We start from the raw sequence: 20,556 nt of genomic DNA, 5'->3' as shown, positions 1-20,556 counted from the left end.
GAAATAATGACTGCAGTTGCATAGAACCAGGTATACACACGGGACGGCACACCGGCAACCAACAGCAAGTCGCACAATAGGTGAGAAAACACAACTTCAAAGTGTCAGTCTCAGCTGAAACCCTCTTTTGCGCTTTTTGTGTGTCTCTCTCGATGGGAAGAATCAGAAAATCATCCTGCAATCTAATAAAAGGCCTTCATCAGGTAATAAACTAGCCTATTACGGATCTGATGATCGGAAATTCATTCCACGTCTCCTCATCAGAGGGCCTTTTCTTTTTAGCCCTAAATCGTCAAGTAGAAGCCGAGAAGCGTCAGCGCACAGGGTTGCCATTCGTGTCAGCGGTCTCCAAGCTCCTGATTGAATGGTCGATGAAGGGCACATCTGACCCAAAGTGTACCCGTGATCGAGAGCGAAAGTGCCAATCTAACCATCGACAGGGGAGGTCAACGTCGGTGCAGCAGTGCGACGCGGAACCAAAGTGCAAGCGCGACAACACACCGCCTTGTGATCATCAATGGTGCATGAGAGTGTTGCGTAGCAGATCGACAGACCAGTGCAGCCTTGCGTCGAGACATCTTCGCACGACACGTGCACTTGCTCGTGATGACGTTTTGTATGCAGCTGTGGAAACATTTCATGAGGATAGTGCAGCCGTGAGGACCAAGCATCGTCGCTTGACAGAATCAGCCAATCGATCGACTTCGTGTTTGCAGTAGGCAGTGACAGTACGGGGCCCCCACCGATGCGAAGAAGTGAGTGATGATTAGGCATAGTAGAGCATGTATCGATTAGAACGAACAATAGAATGTAAGCTTATTCAAAATCCTCTTATCTATTACTAAGCAGCATTCCCTCTTTTACTCTTCCGCTCACCGCTAATTGAATCGCCTTTGCTTTCGAGTCAGTTGAGTATAGCTAGTCGGTCAATTATATTGAGACTTGGAGATAGCATTTCTACTGGTGTTGAGCGACTCACCTTGATTAAAGGGAAAACGTAACAAATCATGCTACCGTTGACCATCTCATAGATATTCCGTCAAAACTTTCAATAAAGGAACTATCGAAACTTGCATACTAGTTGCAAGAAACTATACAACATATCATGCTGTTTAAAATAAACAACCGTTAACTAGTTACCAGGAAAAATCAACAAACAAAAATGAAAAACAAAGTAACGCGTTTTATGTTTGATATTTCGAGTTATTCTCTAGTATAAAATGAGTTTGTACATCTTGGGTCAAGGAAAACTCGTAAATCCATCGTCTCTATTAGTCTCTGGTTTATTAATATTGCCACATCCACTGATAGCGTGCCAAACAGGTGAATTTCGCGTGGTCGGCGATCTTCATTAAATTTTGCCCGTTGTTCCACATCCACTGATGAAATCAATTCTTGCCTAAGGGGGTAGGTATTTTTGATGCTATAGCAGCTGGGCAATTTCGTCCCTGCATTTTGCATATTTATTTCACTGCATGTACATGCATCTAAAAAACATGTGAAATATTTTTTTTATGAACACAACTTGTATATAGCCAGAATATTCCGATACTACCCAGATACTGTTCATTTCAAGAAAATGAAAATCGTCAAGAATGGTCCGGTTTGCAAAGACAGGCTATTGTGGGTTCGCGGTGACATTTTCTTTTTTTCACTTTGCACGGTTATCATCACTAATGTCGCATACGCTCGACCCGAAACTAAATCTGGACCCAACCCCAACCGCTGTTAAGCTCTATGAAGTAACAATGAATGGGGTTAGAACCCAACTTAACCCTGGGCTCTAGCTAAATCGACATAGGGTGGCTCGTACCCCGGTAAGGGTTAGGTGTTCTGTATCAGAGGTGAATGGCAACATAGTGCAACTTCATGGTGCACAATGATATACAACTTTACCAAGTTCCAATTTGTGAATATATTTAGTTAAGATTAATTCCGACGGATAGTCCTTTTACCCTACTATTGCGAAGGCATTTAAAAAATTAAGAACTATATAAAAGAGTAAAAGAAGACCATTAGTTACTCAAATGAACGAGCAGGAAGTCAAATAGGTGTACTCATGCTAAATCAAATCAGTTTTTTTTAATAATTTATGAGTTGCTGCGAGAAACATGGCTTGCAAATGCTGCTGTTTCTCGTTCCTTCAATTAGGCGACCGATGTCTGTTATCTCTGCTGGGGTTTATCGTTAATTATGCACCCGGGAAGCACGTGTATCAAGTATTGTAATGAATTTTCCCAGGAAAGGGTCACCTGTCTGGATGGGCTAATTTTTGCAAAATTTATGTTGACTTTCTGTTTTCTGATAACATCAGAATTGCCATACTTACGCCAAGCAGACTCCTTTGGTTGCAGGTATCAAGATCTCGTCCTGGAATCCATGATTTTCGCCTGTTTCGAAGCATACCGAAAAATATTCCGAGCTGGATATCTGTGGACCAACGATTGGTTGAAGTAGTTATATTTCATTATTCCCAACACGAATGGCATTGTTGGTGATTTCCCACGATGGATTTTTTTTCCATCGAAACGTGTGCGGTGATGGTACGTTTAATTTGGTTTTCCAGTTTTGCGGAGATAGCCGTTGAGATTTTATGGATTGTACCATGAAAAAGAGAAAAAATAGCAATATTTCATTAGTAATATTTTATGCAGCGTTTGTGCTTCGTGTTCGAAGCTTTATTTGCCAACATGCTTTAGCTTATTGTGAATGCTTGTTTCGACATAGGGTTACTGTACCCTAATTCATCTTAGCACCTCTATTCATTCCACCCAGTTGAACACATTAGTTAGAGCAGTTTCTGCTATCTCTATTCAACGCATTAGCTCAAATGGTAGGATGAATAAGGGAGCGTTGTACTCGACTTTTCGCTTCGCTCAAACGCGTGTATTTACCATTTTCCAAGCCAGATTTTTATGGTATTGCTTATTAGAAACGAAGCAAAGATGTTGATACATATTTAAGTGCAATCCAATCACTGTGAGCCGAGCTATCAGCGAAATAGTGTGACATCCCGACTAATGAGATGAATAAGGGCTCGTCTACCCTACAAGTATGTTTGTCAACTTGCTTCCGTTTTCTCGTACACCTTGCATTCGAGTTATGAGAGGAGATTTATTTATTTATAGTGTATGTGAAGTTTACTGACATATTAGTTCTGGTTTGTATTATTAAATCATCTTACTTAAGGGGGAGTAAGGGTTTCAGCGTGAAAAACACTTTTTTGCGATTTTTTTAACTTTACGTGAAGCTAATTGATCAGAACTTTCGTACATTAGAGTGTATTATTTCAATAACATGCTGTAATTTTTCTATGCAAAATTATCGACAAACGACGCAGCTTTTTGTAGAACGTCTCTGGAAAACGCTTTTAATCCACCTAACAGTGTGATCTTACATTTCTTATAACTCTTATCGTTTTCTTCGGCTATTATATCGATTGAGAAAATTTAGAACTTGATGCTTCGCGATGTTTTTGAGAACACATACTACATGGGATAGTGGCAGGACTCAGAGAATTGCTCAAGTTAGCATAGGACAATATCAGTGCAATAAATCTCAAAGGTTAAACCAATTTAATGGAAAAGCGGAAAAATGCCCCATAAAATAGAAATACAAACGAATTATTGCTAATGCTCCGTTAAAACATATATAAATTCTACAATCAATGCATTGTGTAGGGAAAACTGAATTTTCCTAAAAAACTTAAAGACCCGTTTCTTATCATCTCCATGAGGTATTTTAGGCTCACATAATTGGGACATTTGCTAAATCGCGACATTTTTTACATTTCGTAAAAAAGAAATGTATAGAATTTGCTTAAACTTTCAAGATTTTTTCCGAGGCCCGCAGGGCCGAGTCTTATATACCAATCAACTCAGCTCGACGATTTGGGACAATGTCTGTGTGTGTATGTAACGGACAAATTCTCATTCGTGTTTCTCAGCAATGGCTGAAGCGACCTTATCCAAACCAATTTTAAATGAAAGACCCATCAGCCAGACAGAACGCTACTAATTATTTTTTGATTCTGATGTTTAGTTTCCAAGATATGAATGTTTGAATGTGTAAAAATGGCGTTTTTTGCAGTTTTTTTAATTTTCTGTCGATATTGATCACATAGATTAACACTTTATATATTTTTAGAAAGCTCATACAAATATCTTTCGAACAAGCTATAGATTGTTGAATTATTATCGGGTTATTATCAAAAGAGATATTTAACATTAAATACGGTCGAAAGATTTTTTATCATTTCCCATTGTCAGAAATATGACCAAAACCATGTAATCTATTATTAACGCCAAAAAGGCTAATTTTAGGTCAATAGTATCTTCGGAGAATTCAATGGAGGCAATATGCCCTTTCTTTTGGTATTATGCTTTTACTGATTAGTCCCCCTACGAGTGAGATATTTTCATAAATTTTCTTGGAAGTGATTGTATTGAGATGAAGCCTTCTGCAAATTTGTAGCTCTTACTTTTGCGAATAACTTTACTGAAGTCATGAAATATCTATTTTGAATATTTTAACAGTTATGGCTTGTTGTTTGTGGATTACTCTTTGTCGCCTATTTATTATTTAACATAGTAATAATCCATTTAAATAAGCCAAATATAATTTCGATAAAACAAATTTTCTCTATTATTTTCTATCTACAACCGCTAGGAATAACCACCATAATTCCAAGTTGTCGGAATGGAATTCGATCACTTATCGGCGCAAAAAAAAAATCATTTGCGTAAACCTTTTGACTGCAAATTTTCTAACTTATAACCATCGAATCGATCTGGAACATATCTTGGAAAATGAGAAGCGAAATAAATAACTACAAGCAACGGCGTTGCCACGAGGAGGCTTTGGGGTTTAACACCATACCCTTCCCCGATCCAAAAAAATGTTGGATTGATGTTAAAGATTTATTGATGCTGACTGACATAATTTAATATTACAATACGAGTTATCTGATTCGTACATTGATAACCTGTTGTTGTAAAAATCATGGAGAGTTTTGAAAAATTGTCGGAGTGGGATTCTGATACGTAACTGATCTATTGGTGTTGATTTCACAGTTGTCTAATAACATTAATGTCGAATACCTGCCTGAAGATATTCCAATATAACATTCCAGAGTTTTGAAATCAATCATAATCATCAGATTTCTTTTCATATTGAGCTCGCTTTTGAAGAGATGTACTGTAATAATGGTCTTTATTTAATAGGAAGCGAAGTTGGAATTGATTTAATGTCTATGAAACATAGAACTGCTCACCAAAAAAATGCACAAATTTCAACATTCGCAAAAAATGTTTTTTTTTTATTTTGGGAGTGCGTCGAGTTGAAATGAAAACGTAATATGAATTATAACGAGGATAACACTTTCCGAATATAGAGAGAAATTTATGAAAAATGGCGTTTTCCATTCGACTCTAGCAGGTCCTGATTGATTTTGATGAGCATTTGATTATGATTGTATAACCAATTATATGAATAGGTCAAATAAATGTTTAAAAACAGTAATTTAAGGTCAAGATAAAAACATTTTGAAACCGCCAATTTCGGAGGTTTAGTATCTTCGATAAGTTTTTCAAATGTTAAACAGCACATCATTTGATAAAATAATTTTGACGTTATATCCTCCAAGAAGTATTCATAGAGAAGTTACTCAGGTTAATATTCATGTCTACAATAAAGTTTTTTTTAAATGATTGTCTCAAAAATTCGCTAAAGACACGAACTCTACTATTTTTCAAAAAATTACTACTCTGTTACTAAAATTACTACCCTGTTACTATTTTTTGAAAAATTACTTCTGTATAATTTTAAAACTTCAAAAAAAGCGATTTCGGAATCATGCCGTTTGGACAGTAAGTTCGATTTTCATCAATCCCCCCCCCCAAACCGAATTTCTGGCTACGCCGCTGACTTCAAGTAAATAGAAACAATGTCGTTCTACATTATTTCTCAAGAAACTTCTTCGAATACTGAATGTCTATTATAATACATTGAAACCCCGATTTTATGAGCCACATATGAACCTATGTTTTATGGGCTCTAGCAGACAAACAAGGCAGTATTTGAGTAAATCCTTTCTTGACCATGGTTTCCTTATCATGAAGTTGCAAATATGCAAAAATAAAAAATTATTTTTTTACATTTTACGCTAGAAAACTCCGTTAAGAAAAATTTATATTAAATAATCAGAAATAGTTATCAGACTACAGCAAGGGACAGGAAGAATATTTTAACAGCTTCAGTTTATTATAAAGAAATTGAAAATTACCCGATTTAGTCAATTCCCCATTTTGTCAGCCTAAAATACACCATGAGACTGATAAAAACGGGTCTTTGCTGTATGTATTATTCACACATTAATAGGCACATTCCATTTTTGTGGTTTTTTTTTATTGCATCGAACTACAACAATTGTTAGGTAGTTTTCAAGGGGTTATTTTATCAGCTTCTTCCAAAACTTGGCGTACCTATTCCAATTCGTATACCAATTAATTGGTATACTTAAGGTTTTATATGTTGCAGATAGAGAAAATACTGAAATTTTCAGCTTTTTTCTTACACAATATTACGAAAGCTTATTAAACAACTTTCCCTAATAAGTTTGTGAAAGTTTTAAACTATTTGAAATATTTTTAATTGTTTTATTTTTTATTAAACCGTGATTTTTTAATAAATAGTGACCATCAGAGCCGCGCAAATGGCTCTGAATTAGACCCGCTGGTGCTCTAAGACGATTTCGCTAGATTTTCAGAGTACACCCAGTGCATTAACGCAAGTGGCGGAAGGTTATCGAAAAGTTTCGTGAAAATGAAAACTCCAGTAATGATGATGATTTTTCCAAACGGTTCGGTTTCGAGAGGTTTTTATTTGTTCTTTGGCATTAGGATTAGCGATAATAATTCTATTCAAGGATACATACGTCTCCCAACCTTTGAACGGAACGGATCGTTATATTTCACAGTGGTGTTCGGTGTGTAAATTTCAGTGAGTGAAGGTCATCCTTTGTTCGTTTGTTAGCTGCCATTCTGCTGGTGCCGGCAGTAAATCCAGTACATTGTTTTCGCTGGTTCCGCACCGACGTTGTTTGCAGATAAGTTTTGCTTTATTTTTTTCCTCGTTTGCTTTCTTTCCTTTTCCCTACTTTTACTCTACCTTGTAATCAAATAATAAGACACATTCCCGTTTATATAACGCTCTGCCCTCGTGCTTAAATGGCCGAGGGCGAAATACCATCTGATGTAATCATGGAAGTCTCTGATCCCCCTAATACTCGCATTGGTCCCCGTATAAAGCAGTACCCAGAAGGTTCCTCTGGGCCATGGGTGGTATATTTTCGGACCGGAGAGAAACCGGTTAATATATTAAAACTTTCTCGAGATCTGACTGCTAATTACCCGGCCGTAATTCAGATAACACGTGTTCGGGCAAACAAGATACGTGTTCTAGTGAATGATCTCGGCCAGGCAAACGCGATTGCTTGCTGTGAGCGCTTTACGCGGGAATTTAAAGCGTACGTGCCTTGTGTGGCCTGTGAAATCGATGGGGTAGTGTCCGAACCGGGCCTGAAATGTGAAGAACTGTTGGAGCACGGGTTTGGCTGCTTTAAGGACCCCTCACTTGAACAGATTAAGATCTTGGAATGCAAACAATTGTATACCGCAAACACCGAGGGAGGTAAGACTACCTACTCTCTATCAGGCTCGCTTCGTGTGACATTCGCCGGGTCCTCTCTTCCCAACTACATCCTCCTTGACAGGGTTCGCCTACCAGTTCGCCTGTTTGTACCGCGGGTCATGAGCTGCAGCAATTGCAAGCAGTTGGGCCACACAGCCACATATTGTGGAAATAAGAAACGATGCGGCAAATGCGAAGGAGAGCATGAGGATGACTCTTGTGACAAAGAAACTGAAAAGTGTATTTGCTGCGGGGGCCCTTCACATGCTCTTAAATCATGCCCTGCGTACAAGCAGCGCGGGGATAAAATTAAGCGCTCCCTTAAGGAACGCTCAAGGCGTTCTTATGCAGAAATGCTAAAGAATGCTTCGCCATCTGTCCTGTCCGAAAATCCCTATGCTGGTTTGGCTAACGTTGAGCAAGAATCTGACGACCCACGAGAAAGAACATCTTTGGTTAACCCAGGGGAATCCAGGAAGAGGAGAAATCCAGCCTCCCCTACATTGCCTCGTAAGGGTGCCAAGGTGTCGTCCACTCAGAGTGCGCCAACTACAATCAATAAATCCAACGGAAGTGATGCACAAAAGCCGAAGCAATGTGCTCCAGGACTTGGAAATATTAATTCTAACAAGGAGTACCCACCACTTCCAGGGACACCAAAAACCCCAAGTGTCCCCTTTTTTCAAACAGATACTCAGTCCAGTAGCGGACTAATGAAATTTTCTGACATAGTGGACTTAATTTTCACAGCTTTCAATGTTACTGATCCTCTTAAAAGCCTTCTGATACGTTTTCTCCCTATAGTGCAAACATTTTTGAAGCAGTTGACTACTAAATGGCCCCTCCTTGCAGCGATCGTATCCTTCGATGGCTAAGTCATCGAACTAGGTCATCGATTCGATCACTGTTCTACAGTGGAACAGCAGAAGTATCCTCCCGAAAATCGATTCCTTTAAATTTTTACTAAATAGTTTAAAATGTGATGCTTTCGCATTATGTGAAACTTGGTTAACTTCCGATATAAATCTCAACTTCCACGACTTTAATATAATTCGTCTGGATCGAGAAAACCCCTATGGAGGAGTACTTTTGGGGATCAAAAAGTGCTATTCTTTCAAGCGAATTAACCTCCCTTCGACACCAGGCATTGAAATTGTCGCTTGTCAAGTTTTAATCAAAGGAAAAGACCTTTGCATTGCTTCCATCTACATTCCTCCTAGAGCCTCGGTAGGGCACCGAACGCTTTGTAATATCACGGAATCCTTACCGGCACCGCGGCTAGTTCTGGGAGACTTTAACTCGCACGGTACGGTATGGGGTTGTCTTCATGATGATAATAGATCAACATTAATCCAAGATCTTTGCAACAATTTCAACATGACCATCTTAAACACGGGAGAAATGACGCGGATTCCTACACCACCAGCACGCGCAAGCGCGTTGGATTTATCGCTTTGCTCGACATCGCTACAGTTAGATTGCATGTGGAAGGTGATCCCTGATCCCCACGGTAGCGGTGGGATAAAGAGTGCTCAGAGCTGTACGCGGAAAAGTCCACTGCATATAAGGCCTTCCGGGAAGACGGGTTACCCGCTAGCTATCAACAGTACGCGTTGTTAGAAAGGCGAATGAAGAGTCTAATGAAAGCCAAAAACCGCAGTTATTGGCGCCGGTTCGTCGACGGGTTAACGAGAGAAACAGCGATGAGCACTCTTTGGGGTACGGCTCGACGTATGCGTAACCGTAATAGTACCAACGAGAACGTGGAATATTCAAACCGTTGGATATTCGCATTCGCCAAGAAGATCTGTCCGGACTCTGTCCCGGTACAGAAAACGTGCCGCGCCGCGTCTCCTCACGATACCGCGAACGAAACACCGTTTTCGATGGTGGAGTTCTCACTTGCTCTCTTATCGTGCAACAATAACGCCCCAGGGTTAGACAGAATCAAATTCAACTTGCTGAAGAATCTGCCTGACACTGCAAAAAGGCGCTTGTTGAATTTATTTAACAAGTTTCTTGAGGGTAACATTGTCCCTTATGAATGGAGGCAAGTGAAGGTCATCGCCATCCAAAAACCAGGAAAACCAGCCTCCGACCACAACTCGTATCGGCCGATTGCAATGCTGTCCTGTATTCGGAAGTTGTTCGAGAAAATGATCTTGTTTCGCCTCGACAATTGGGTTGAAGCAAATGGCTTACTGTCAGATACACAATTTGGCTTCCGCAAAGGCAAAGGGACGAACGATTGCCTTGCGTTGCTTTCTACAGAAATCCAAATGGCCTATGCTAACAAAGAGCATCAGTCTTCTTGGATATTAAGGGGGCTTTTGACTCAGTTTCTATCAACATTCTGTCAGAGAAGCTGCACCAGCATGGTCTTTCGCCAATTTTAAATAACTTTTGGCTAAACCTGTAGTCTGAAAAGCACATGCACTTTTCGCATGGCGATTTAACAACATCGCGATTTAGCTACATGGGTCTTCCCCAGGGCTCATGTCTAAGTCCCCTGCTCTACAATTTTTACGTGAATGACATTGACGATTGTCTTGCCAATTCATGCACGCTAAGGCAACTTGCAGACGACGGGGTGGTCTCTGTTACAGGGCCCAAAGCTGCCGACTTGCAAGGACCATTACAAAACACCTTGGACAATTTGTCTGCTTGGGCTCTTCAGCTGGGTATTGAGTTCTCCACGGAGAAAACTGAGTTGGTTGTTTTTTCTAGGAAGCGTGAGCCGGCGCAACTCCAGCTTCTATTAATGGGTGCAACGATCAACCAGGTTTTCACATTTAAATATCTCGGAGTCTGGTTCGACTCTAAAGGTACCTGGGGATGTCACATTAGGTATCTGAAACAGAAATGCCAACAAAGGATCAATTTTCTCCGAACAATAACTGGAACATGGTGGGGTGCTCACCCAGGAGACCTGATCAGGTTGTATCAAACAACGATATTGTCGGTGATGGAGTACGGGTGTTTCTGTTTCCGCTCCGCTGCGAACATACACTTCATCAAACTGGAGAGAATTCAGTATAGTTGCTTGCGCATTGCCTTGGGTTGCATGCACTCGACCCATACGATGAGTCTCGAAGTGCTGGCGGGCGTTCTTCCGCTAAAAAATCGATTTTGGGAACTCTCATATCGATTGCTCATCCGATGCGACATTCTGAACCCGTTGGTGATTGAAAACTTCGAGAGGCTCGACGAGCTTAATTCTCAAACCCGTTTTATGTCCTTGTACTTCGACTACATGGCACAGAGCATCAATCCTTCTTCGTACAATCCCAACCGTGTCCGTTTCCTAGATACTTCTGATTCTACTGTATTCTTCGGCACATCCATGAAGGAAGAGATTCGTGGAATTCCGGACCATATACGCCCGCAGGTGATCCCCAATATATTTTATAATAAATTCCGAGAAGTCGACTGCGACAAGATGTTTTACACTGACGGATCAAATCTCGATGGGTCCACTGGTTTCGGTATCTTCAACAATACTATCACCGCTTCATTCAAGCTCAATGATCCCGCTTCAGTTTACGTCGCAGAGTTAGCTGCAATTCAGTACACCCTTGGGATCATCGACACTCTGCCCACAGATCACTACTTCGTCGTTTCGGACAGCCTCAGCTCTATCGAGGCTCTTCGTGCGGTGAAGCCTAAAAAGCAATTCCCGTATTTTCTGGGGAAGATACAGGAGTCCTTGTGTACGTTATCTGAAAAATCTTATCAGATTACCTTTGTTTGGGTCCCCTCTCATTGTTCTATGCCGGGCAATGAAAAGGCCGACTCATTAGCAAAGGTGGGCGCATTAAATGGTGACATATACGAAAGACCAATCTGCTTCAATGAATTTTTTAGTATTTGTCGTCAGAGGACGCTCAACAGTTGGCAAACCTCGTGGAGCGATGGGGAACTTGGACGTTGGCTACATTCGATTATCCCAAAGGTATCAACGAAGCCTTGGTTCGGGGGGATGGATGTGGGTCGGGGTTTTATTCGTGTAATGCCCCGACTTATGTCCAATCACTACACCATGGATGCGCATTTGCGGCGTATTGGGCTTGCGGAGAGTAGTCTGTGCGCTTGTGACGAGGGCTATCACGACATCGAACACGTTGTCTGGGTATGCGCCGGGTATTGTGACGCTAGGTCTCAGTTAAAGGAATCCCTTCGGGCCCGAGGTAGACCACCCAATGTACCAGTCTGAGATATGCTGGCAACTCGTGATTTCCCCTATATGTCCCTTATTTATACCTTCATAAAAACGATAAATATCCCAATTTAGCCCCTCTCTTTTATTTCTCGTTTTTAGAGTTTCCTCCTGCCTTGTGGAACCGATCAGCTCCAGAGTGCCACTATGCAACCGCCGTCGCCCTTACCACTACGCCTGCATAGAAGGAAACTGAAGCGAGAGCGACTCGAGGTCCGATGACTTTTGAAGGATTCCCCGCGGGTCCGAAGAATACCATCCGCCAATCCGGTACTCGACGACTTACTAGATTGAGGCGCAAATTTATTTCGCTGATCCCCCCCCCCCCAGTTTTCCCACCACAACGCATTGATTGAGGAATTTTGATATTTTATTAACAGAGCATTAGCAATAATTCGTTTGTATGTCTACTTAATGGGCCATTTTTTTGGTTTTCCCATTGATTTGGTTTGAGATTTCTAGCACTGATGTCGTCCTATGCTGATTTGAGAGATTCTCTTAGTCCTGCCACTATACCATGTCGTCGCTGTTGTGCTATCTTATGACAAGCGCCATTTAGCACTTTTCGAGAAAAACGATTTTTAAAGTTTGAGATTGAATATCTTAAAATTTATAAATGCAAGAAGCTTTTCGGAGAAGACATTCGACACTTCTATCTTTTCTGAAGTAATCTCTCGATTTGTGTGAAGATCGGTTGACTACACAGTTTTTGCTTAAAATGTAAACCAAAGTCGCTCGCATACGTGTCATAAGTGTGTATTCATGATAAAATATGTATGACGTGTCACAAATGTGCACAGAAGATTTCATATAAAAATGAATTATAACTGATTCGTAAAATTATGCGTTATAGATCACTATGTCCAATATTATACTTTTCCATGCGATAGCAGCAATATCAGGTTGCAAAATGATAGTATTTGAACACAAAGTTTTCCCAATTTTCCTCATTTATTCAGGAAAAACAATAAACAAAAGTTGGTTTCATTGACAATTTAGAGACAATGTCTATCAAACAATGTTATTGTTGACAGGTGACTAGACGAAACAAATATTCTTCTTGCGTAATCCATCACTACATATCGGCATACTTTCCAAAACCAGTGGAAATCTCTAAAGGAAATTTGTTCAATAATCTTGAATATATAAGCCAACCATTCCCAGAAAAAAACTATGGTAGTTTTGCTCCCGAGACAAGAACCTAGCTAATGCTTATGGTTGATCTACATAGGAATTACCTATGTCATCAGAGACATCTGTTGGCTTGCTATAAGCTTTTCGGCTTATAGCAAGCCAACAAACTAAGAATGTTGTCTCTTTTTTCTTTGTCATAAGATAGCACAACTCGATCACTCGAGAAATTGGCGCTTGTCATAATCGTGTTTCGCTATATCTCAGTAACCCAGTAGAATTTCAAAATTCTGAAAACGCGACTTTATGGAGATTTTAAAATTTAGTAACATGGCATATCTAACTCAGTTCACCCCAAAATGGCGTTTGTCATAAGATAGCACAACAGCGACGATGTAGTATGTGTTATCAAAAACATCGCGAAACATCAAGTTCTAAATATTCTCAATCGATATAATATCCGAAGAGAGTGATATGAGTTATAAGAAATGTCTCATCACACTGTTAGGTGGATTAAAAGCGTTTTTTCTTCATAATAAACTGAAACTGTTAAAATAATCTTCCCTTCCCTTGATGTAGTCTAATAACTATTTCTGATTATTTAACTTAGTCTCCTAGCGCAAAAATTTAAAATTTTTTTTTTTTTTATTTTTGCATATTTGCATCTTCAATATAAGGAAAACATGGTCAAGAAAGGATTTACTCAAATACTGCCTTGTTTGTCTGCTAGAGCCCATCAAACATATTTTCATATGATATTGATAAAACTGGGGGCTGATCAAATCGGGTCTTCAATGTATTATAATAGATGGGCACTATTCGAAGAAGTTTATTGTGGACGAGTGTAGAACGACTTTGTTTCTACTTACTTGGAGTTAGCGGCGTAGTCAGAAATTCGGTTTGGAGGAGATTTGGTGAAAATCTAACTTACTGTCCAAACGGCATAATTACGAAACCGCCATCTTTGAAGTTTTAAAATTATGGAGAATCAGTTTTTCAAAAAATTGTAATAGAGCTCCTGTCTTTAGCGAATTTGTTGAGACTTTCATTTAAAACAACTTTATTGTAGGCATGAATGCTATGTATATGGAGTATATCGAGTTATAAAATGATATTTACGAAGTGTTCCTTAATCTAGTATTTTTCTAAAGTATCTTTCTATTGTGAACTTCACAAACTTAAGCTTTGGATAAAATGTAAATTTTATCGTTTATAAACAACTAGCTAATACCCGCCGCGCGTTGCTGCGACTTTCAACGAAATAAGACGAAAACACAATTTGCTCCGAAGCGCCATCTGGCGGGCTGATAATCCCCAATCAATAGCACACAAACACGCTCCATATCAAATGCCTGCTATGGGCAAATTTTTACGGCAATCGGTTAAGCCGTTTGGGAGTCTATAAGTCATATATATATATATATATATATATATATATATATATATATATATATATATATATATATATATATATATATATATATATATATATATATATATATATATATATATATATATATATATATATATATATATATATATATATATATATATATATATATATATATATATATATATATATATATATATATATATATATAGAGAGAGAGAGAGAGAGAGAGAGAGAGAGAGAGAGAGATAGATAGATACATAGATAGAAGAGATTTATCATAAACAGTAAAATCATAATAATTTAATTTAAAATTAAATAGCAATAGCCTAAAATATGTAATACCCTGAACACATGGAGCCTTCATGTTTTCAACAAAGTGGTTTGTAGTAGCACTCACCAAAATCTTGCTGAAGACATTAAGTCTAGAACTAAATTAGTTTGAAGAGTAAGTTCGCCATAAATCCTTCTTGGGGGATATAACGCCAAAATTATTTTATCAGATGATGTGCTGTTTAACGTTTGTAAAATTCATCGAAGATACTAAACCTGCGAAATTGGTGGAACGGAAAACGCCATTTTTCATAAATTCCCCTACTTTTGGAAAGTGGTTGTTTCGCTATTAATTCTATAACGTTTTCGTCTCAACTCGACACATTCCCAAAATAAAAACATTTTCAGCAAATGTTGGAAGTTATGCAATTTTCCGGGGAGCAGTTCTAAGCTTCATAGACATTAAAGCTATTTCAGTTTCGCTTCCTATTAAAAAAGACCCTAATCCATATTACAGTACACCCCTTCAAAAGTGAACTCAATATGATAGGAAATTATGATTATGAATATGATTGATTTCAGAACTCTGGGATAAATTTCTATTGGAATGCTTTTAGGCAGGTATTTGATATTGATGTTATTAGACAACTGTGAAATCAAGACCAATAGATCAGTTACAGATCAGGATCGTATTCCCACAATTTTTCAAAGGTCGTCATTTTTAACTTCAATTCAATTATTTTTTGAGTGAGGGGGGGGGGGATTTAAACCCCAAAGCATCCTCTTGGCTACAACACTGCTTGGAGTTATTCATTTCGCTTTTCATTTTCCGAGATATGTTTGATGGTTATGAGTCAAAAGGTTCGCGTAAATGAAAATTTTTGCACCGATTAGTGATCAAGTTCCATCTAGACAACTTGGAATTGTTCGGTGGTTATTCTAGCAATTGTAGATAGAAACATGAAATACGAAATTCGTTTCATCGAAATAATATTTGGCTCATTTAAATGGATTATTACTACATTGAACAATAAATAGGCGAAGAAGGGTAATCCAAAAACATTAAGCCATAACTTTTAAAGTATTCGAAAAATGTATTTGATGTCTTCACTAAAGTTATTCGCAAAAGTAAGAGCTACAAATTTGCTGAAGGCATAATTTCAATACAATCACTTCCAAGAAAATTTATGAAAATATCTCACCTTTAGGGGTATTAATCAGCAAAATCTCAATATCAAAAGAAAGGGCATGTTGTATGCCTTAAATTCTCCGAAGATACTATTGACCTAAAATTATCCGTGTTGGCACTAATAATACATTGAATGTTTTTGGTCTTATTTCTGGCTATGGGAAATGATAAAAAATCTTTCGTCTGCATTTAATGTTAAATATTATTTTTAATAACAGTCCGATCAATCTATAGCTCGTTCGAAAAGTATTCGTATAAGCTTTCTAAAAATTTATAAACTGTTTAGTTATGTTGTCAAAATCGGCAGTAAATTAAAAAAAAAACTGCAAAAAAACGCAATTTTTGCATCTTAAAACATTCATATCTTAGAAACTAAACATCAGACTCAAAAAAAAATTAATAGCGTTCTGTCTGGGTGATAGGCCTTTCATTTAAAATTGGTTTGGATAAGATCGGTTCAGCCATTGCTGAGAAACACTAATGAGAGTTTGTCCGTTACATACACACAGACATACACACAGACATTGTCCCAAATCGTCGAGCTGAGTCGATTGGTATATAAGACTCGGCTCTCGGAAAAAAAACTTGAAAGTTTGAGCGAATTCTATACATTTCTTTTCTAAGAAATGTAAAACATGATTTGCGGTATTGCCTGCTATTCAAAAACTACTTAACCGATTTCTTCCATACTTTGCATACACATTCTATGTAAAAAATACCTAACCACTGCGTTGAGTTTTCGAGATTATAAATTTTTGTTAAATGCATTTTGATTTTAAATGATACTTAGAATTACATTCAGTAATATAATTTTTGTTTTGCATGTCAATTAGTATGAAATTTAAAAACATATATAAAGTTATTGTTAAAAAAACTTTTTTACCGATAAGTTCTCCATCACGCAATCACATTCAAAATGTTTCTTTTCTCTTTTGGTTTTAGTTGGAAAAAATAAATTAAAAAATGGGTTTTTTTTAGCAATTTAAATTTTTAATATAATTTTTCGTGTTTGTGAAAAAGGGCACAACATTTGTTTCAGTGTATATTTTGTTCGTATAGAAGAATTCATTCTTTGTAACTCGTTCTCAGATAGTTTTGCTATATAAAATAGAGCAATGGACAATTTTTTTTTGAAATTAATGCACGTAAAATTGCTCTTGTATCAAAATATTGCAATTGCCAGAGAAAATCATGGAGATTCATAAACCGAGCACAACTGCAAAGTTTCATTCGAATCAACGATGGTCATATTTTGCGGTCGGCCGGTTTCTTATGGAATCTCTCTGCCCAAATGGTAAAACCGACTTACACCAACGCAATCCGGAATAACTCCGGTGTTTTTGAACCAGTCTCCATTGGTATGAACTAGAAGAATATTCGGTTCATTTGAGATATAATGCATCAAAGTTGGTCAACTCTATCAAAAATTCTGAATTTTTGAAAAACAGAAAAAATAATCTGTGAAGATCCCAACCCGAGCGTTTAGGTTTTGATATCATTAATTCACTTCAGTTATTTATTTGAATCAATTCGTCGTATATATAAATTGGTTAAAACCGCTTCTGACCACTCTTTATTTCCTGCTGCGACCAAATACTAGACCAAACTAAATATATGAAAGGCAAAAAACGGTCACGTACATCGAAAACTTTCGCTACTGTGTAAAAGGGATAAAGGCTTATAGGGAAACCTTTACAAAAGCTTGTACTTACTTGACTTCGTGTCAGCACCGGTTTCCTGCGCTACCGGTGTAAAAACGATGATGATTTTTTCTTGAGCGAAATTGACGTCGACAGGGACTTACTTTTAGGACATGACGGGGAGGGCAGGCAGCAGGTTTGATTGGAATGTTCGTTGCCCGTACTGCTGGTAATGCTCTCGCCACAAGCTGCATTCGAGCCATCACCTGTGCCTTCCTGAAGGTTGCTAGTCCCACAAGGGCAATTTCCGTCTCCACTGTCGTACGCGGGGTTAATGCAGCCACCCTCACTGTCACTCAGCCCGATGAGTGCACTGCCGGAGGTTGTCGCAACTGAGAGCGAGCATTCCTTCCCTGATGGAGATAAAAATGTTTCGCCAGGGCTTGGGCCCTCCGTACTGACCTCTCCCCCGCCGAGTCCAACAAAAGATCGACTACCACGACCTGTGGACCCTGTTGCGGACGTTATTGACGGATTTGATGTATCCGAAGCATCATTCTGCGGGATTTTTTTCGGATGTTAGTTTTGCAACAGTGGAAGTGTTGTGGTTATTCCGCAATGATGATGATGATGAAATACCGGGTTTGAATTTTCATTGGTTTTCAGGTTGTGCAGAAATTGATTGCAATCCAGAACACATACGTATGAAAGCAGTTTAGAAGGGAAGAAAGTAGAATCAGAGTAAGAGAAAGTGTTGGACATTAACATTATAAGATAGTATAGTATATGGGTTTTACGAAACTGTGACTGGAAGTAGATAAACTGTTTGCTTTGGAACTTTATTATCTAGAACTACTTGATTAATGGAATGAAATGACAGTAGCATGAATGTACGGAAATAAACATTTACTGTATATAACAACATACATGCAACATCCACATTTTTAAATCAAATAAATGTAGTGTATTCGAATAATTTATGGTTTTGTCGAACTTCTGTCATACATTTAACAATAAATTTTGACCAACGGTTCCTGTTCAATTAAAGATTTTTTTTAACTTTTTAACGACATTCAATTAGCTAGAGATTACTGAGTAGGGAAAGTTATGAAAGGAGGCATAGAGCCATAATACTCAAGTGAGCAAGGATGTAAAGTCGGTCCTCATGGTAAAAAGTGACAAGTTTGTCTTTGCCGGAAGATGTGTTGGTAGACTTGAGCGATTCGTGGTAAAGCTGCCTAAACTCGACTCCTGCCAGCATAAAACAAAAGATTAGTCTGAAAGATTTTAAGCCTGTTTCTAATGACCCTGCCATTTCTAGTTTTTTTATCTGTATATTTCATATCCTTGCACTCACTTGAGTACTTTGGCTCTGAATTTTCACAACTTTCCCTACTTAGTTATCTCTAGCTAATTGAATGTCGTTAAATAGTAAAAAAGAAAATGTGACTACACATTATTCGAAATAAAAACAGGATAGAAAATAAAGCAACACGCCAAAAAATATGAATTTTATCATTGACGTAATTGCAAACATGACACAAACCGTAATTCACGGAATGACGAAACATTACCGTGTTCCGTTTAATTTTACATAAAACATATCTTCTATATGCGCAATGACATTAAATTACACTTACTGCCATTCAGAATAAACGGCATATGTGGAGAAAAATTACATGATTTGCGAAATTCAATGTCATGTAAAATTAAAATCAAGCGTAAAACTAAGTCATTTTTGATGCTCGTATATGTCAGGGTCAGAAGACGTTTTTCTAGGTGTGAAGATCATCAGTAAATGTTTTTCACAATTGTTGTTCTCGAATTGTAATACGTATACGTTCAATGTTTTTTTATTCAATTCATTTATTTGATAAGGCACGTTTGCCTTAGCTTAAAGGTGCCCATTGTTTTGTTTTATATTTTAAATTGCTTAAAACTAGAGGACTAGACATTTAATTATCATTTTTTTATAATGAAACTAAAGAAGTTTTAAAACTATGTTATACATATACAAGAGGGAATAATATAATATTCGTTAGATTAGGGGGGTCATTTAGTGTGTTTTTATATATTTATTTATGAACTTTAGGATTTTTAGCAGAAAGATTTTTGGGGCAATTAATTGGACAATATGCTCGATATCGTGCTAATCGTTGCAACAAGCGCAGACCACTATTTTCAAGTCCAATACGTTGGAGATGAGCGTCTAACCTAACGTGTATTGGACATGAGCTGAGACATCACACGAATGAATGCCCGACCTACATCTATTCCTCTAAACTAAGGTTTCGATGATACCTTCGGGACAAAAGAATGTAGCCACCGTCCTACACAGAAATATTTTATTTTGTAATTTTAAATTTATTTTCATGCACATATTTGGTGTATGATTACACTAGTTTACAAGAAAAATGAAGCTTCAAGAAAAAGTATTTTTTAGACTAATTTTAGGTCGCTGAATACGAAAACAATATTATTTTTTTTGTTCAAAGAAGCAATTTTGTGATTTTCTCAAAAAACTCGTTTTTGAGCGCTTTTTGTAGTTTTTGGTCAATATTTCGTGTCAAAATCATTCAATTACTTTATTCAATATGCAGGTTGAAAGGTGCCGAGATACCCTTTTCAAAAACATATAATATCTGTCGATCATATGTAAAATTTTTAGTGCTGAAAGCGACCAAAGTTTTAAAAAATTGCATTTTTGACCATTTTTAAAAGTTACTCATTTTTAAATCATTTTTTTACCGAAAAACAATTTTTTTTTCGGACCTTTTAGAATCTAAGATAACAGATAATTTGTTTACGTTAATTTTAAGCCTAATATCACTAACATCGGATGGAAAATGTTGATGCTATGGCACATTGAGTGAAATAGAAATTTTATGATTTTAGCAGACCCTGCCCTGGTGCGGCGGTTTACAGGGTGTCTCATAAGCCAGTCGTCAAATATACGAGTCCCCATCGAGAAGGAGTCTTAGTGGGATCGTAGCACTAGCCACGTAATATTCGGTGAACTGAGAATCTG

The 20,556-nt window shown here is 37.8% G+C and overlaps 1 protein-coding gene across 1 annotated transcript in view; it reads right to left on the bottom strand.

Annotated features, from left to right (window-relative positions):
• The window catches only part of LOC131688961 (pleckstrin homology domain-containing family G member 5), a 267,837-nt gene that overhangs the window by 27,864 nt on the left and 219,417 nt on the right, over window positions 1–20,556 (bottom strand). The window contains exon 7 of the mRNA XM_058973628.1: window positions 2,330–2,430. Coding sequence (XP_058829611.1) covers window positions 2,330–2,430 — 101 coding nt within the window. The remainder of the gene's footprint in view (window positions 1–2,329; window positions 2,431–20,556) is intronic.

The sequence above is a fragment of the Topomyia yanbarensis genome, chromosome 3 (assembly GCF_030247195.1).
Source record: "Topomyia yanbarensis strain Yona2022 chromosome 3, ASM3024719v1, whole genome shotgun sequence".
Taxonomy (NCBI): Eukaryota; Metazoa; Arthropoda; class Insecta; order Diptera; family Culicidae; genus Topomyia; species Topomyia yanbarensis.
Note: the sequence above shows the minus strand (reverse complement) of the source record. Positions and strands in the feature narration are given on the sequence as shown.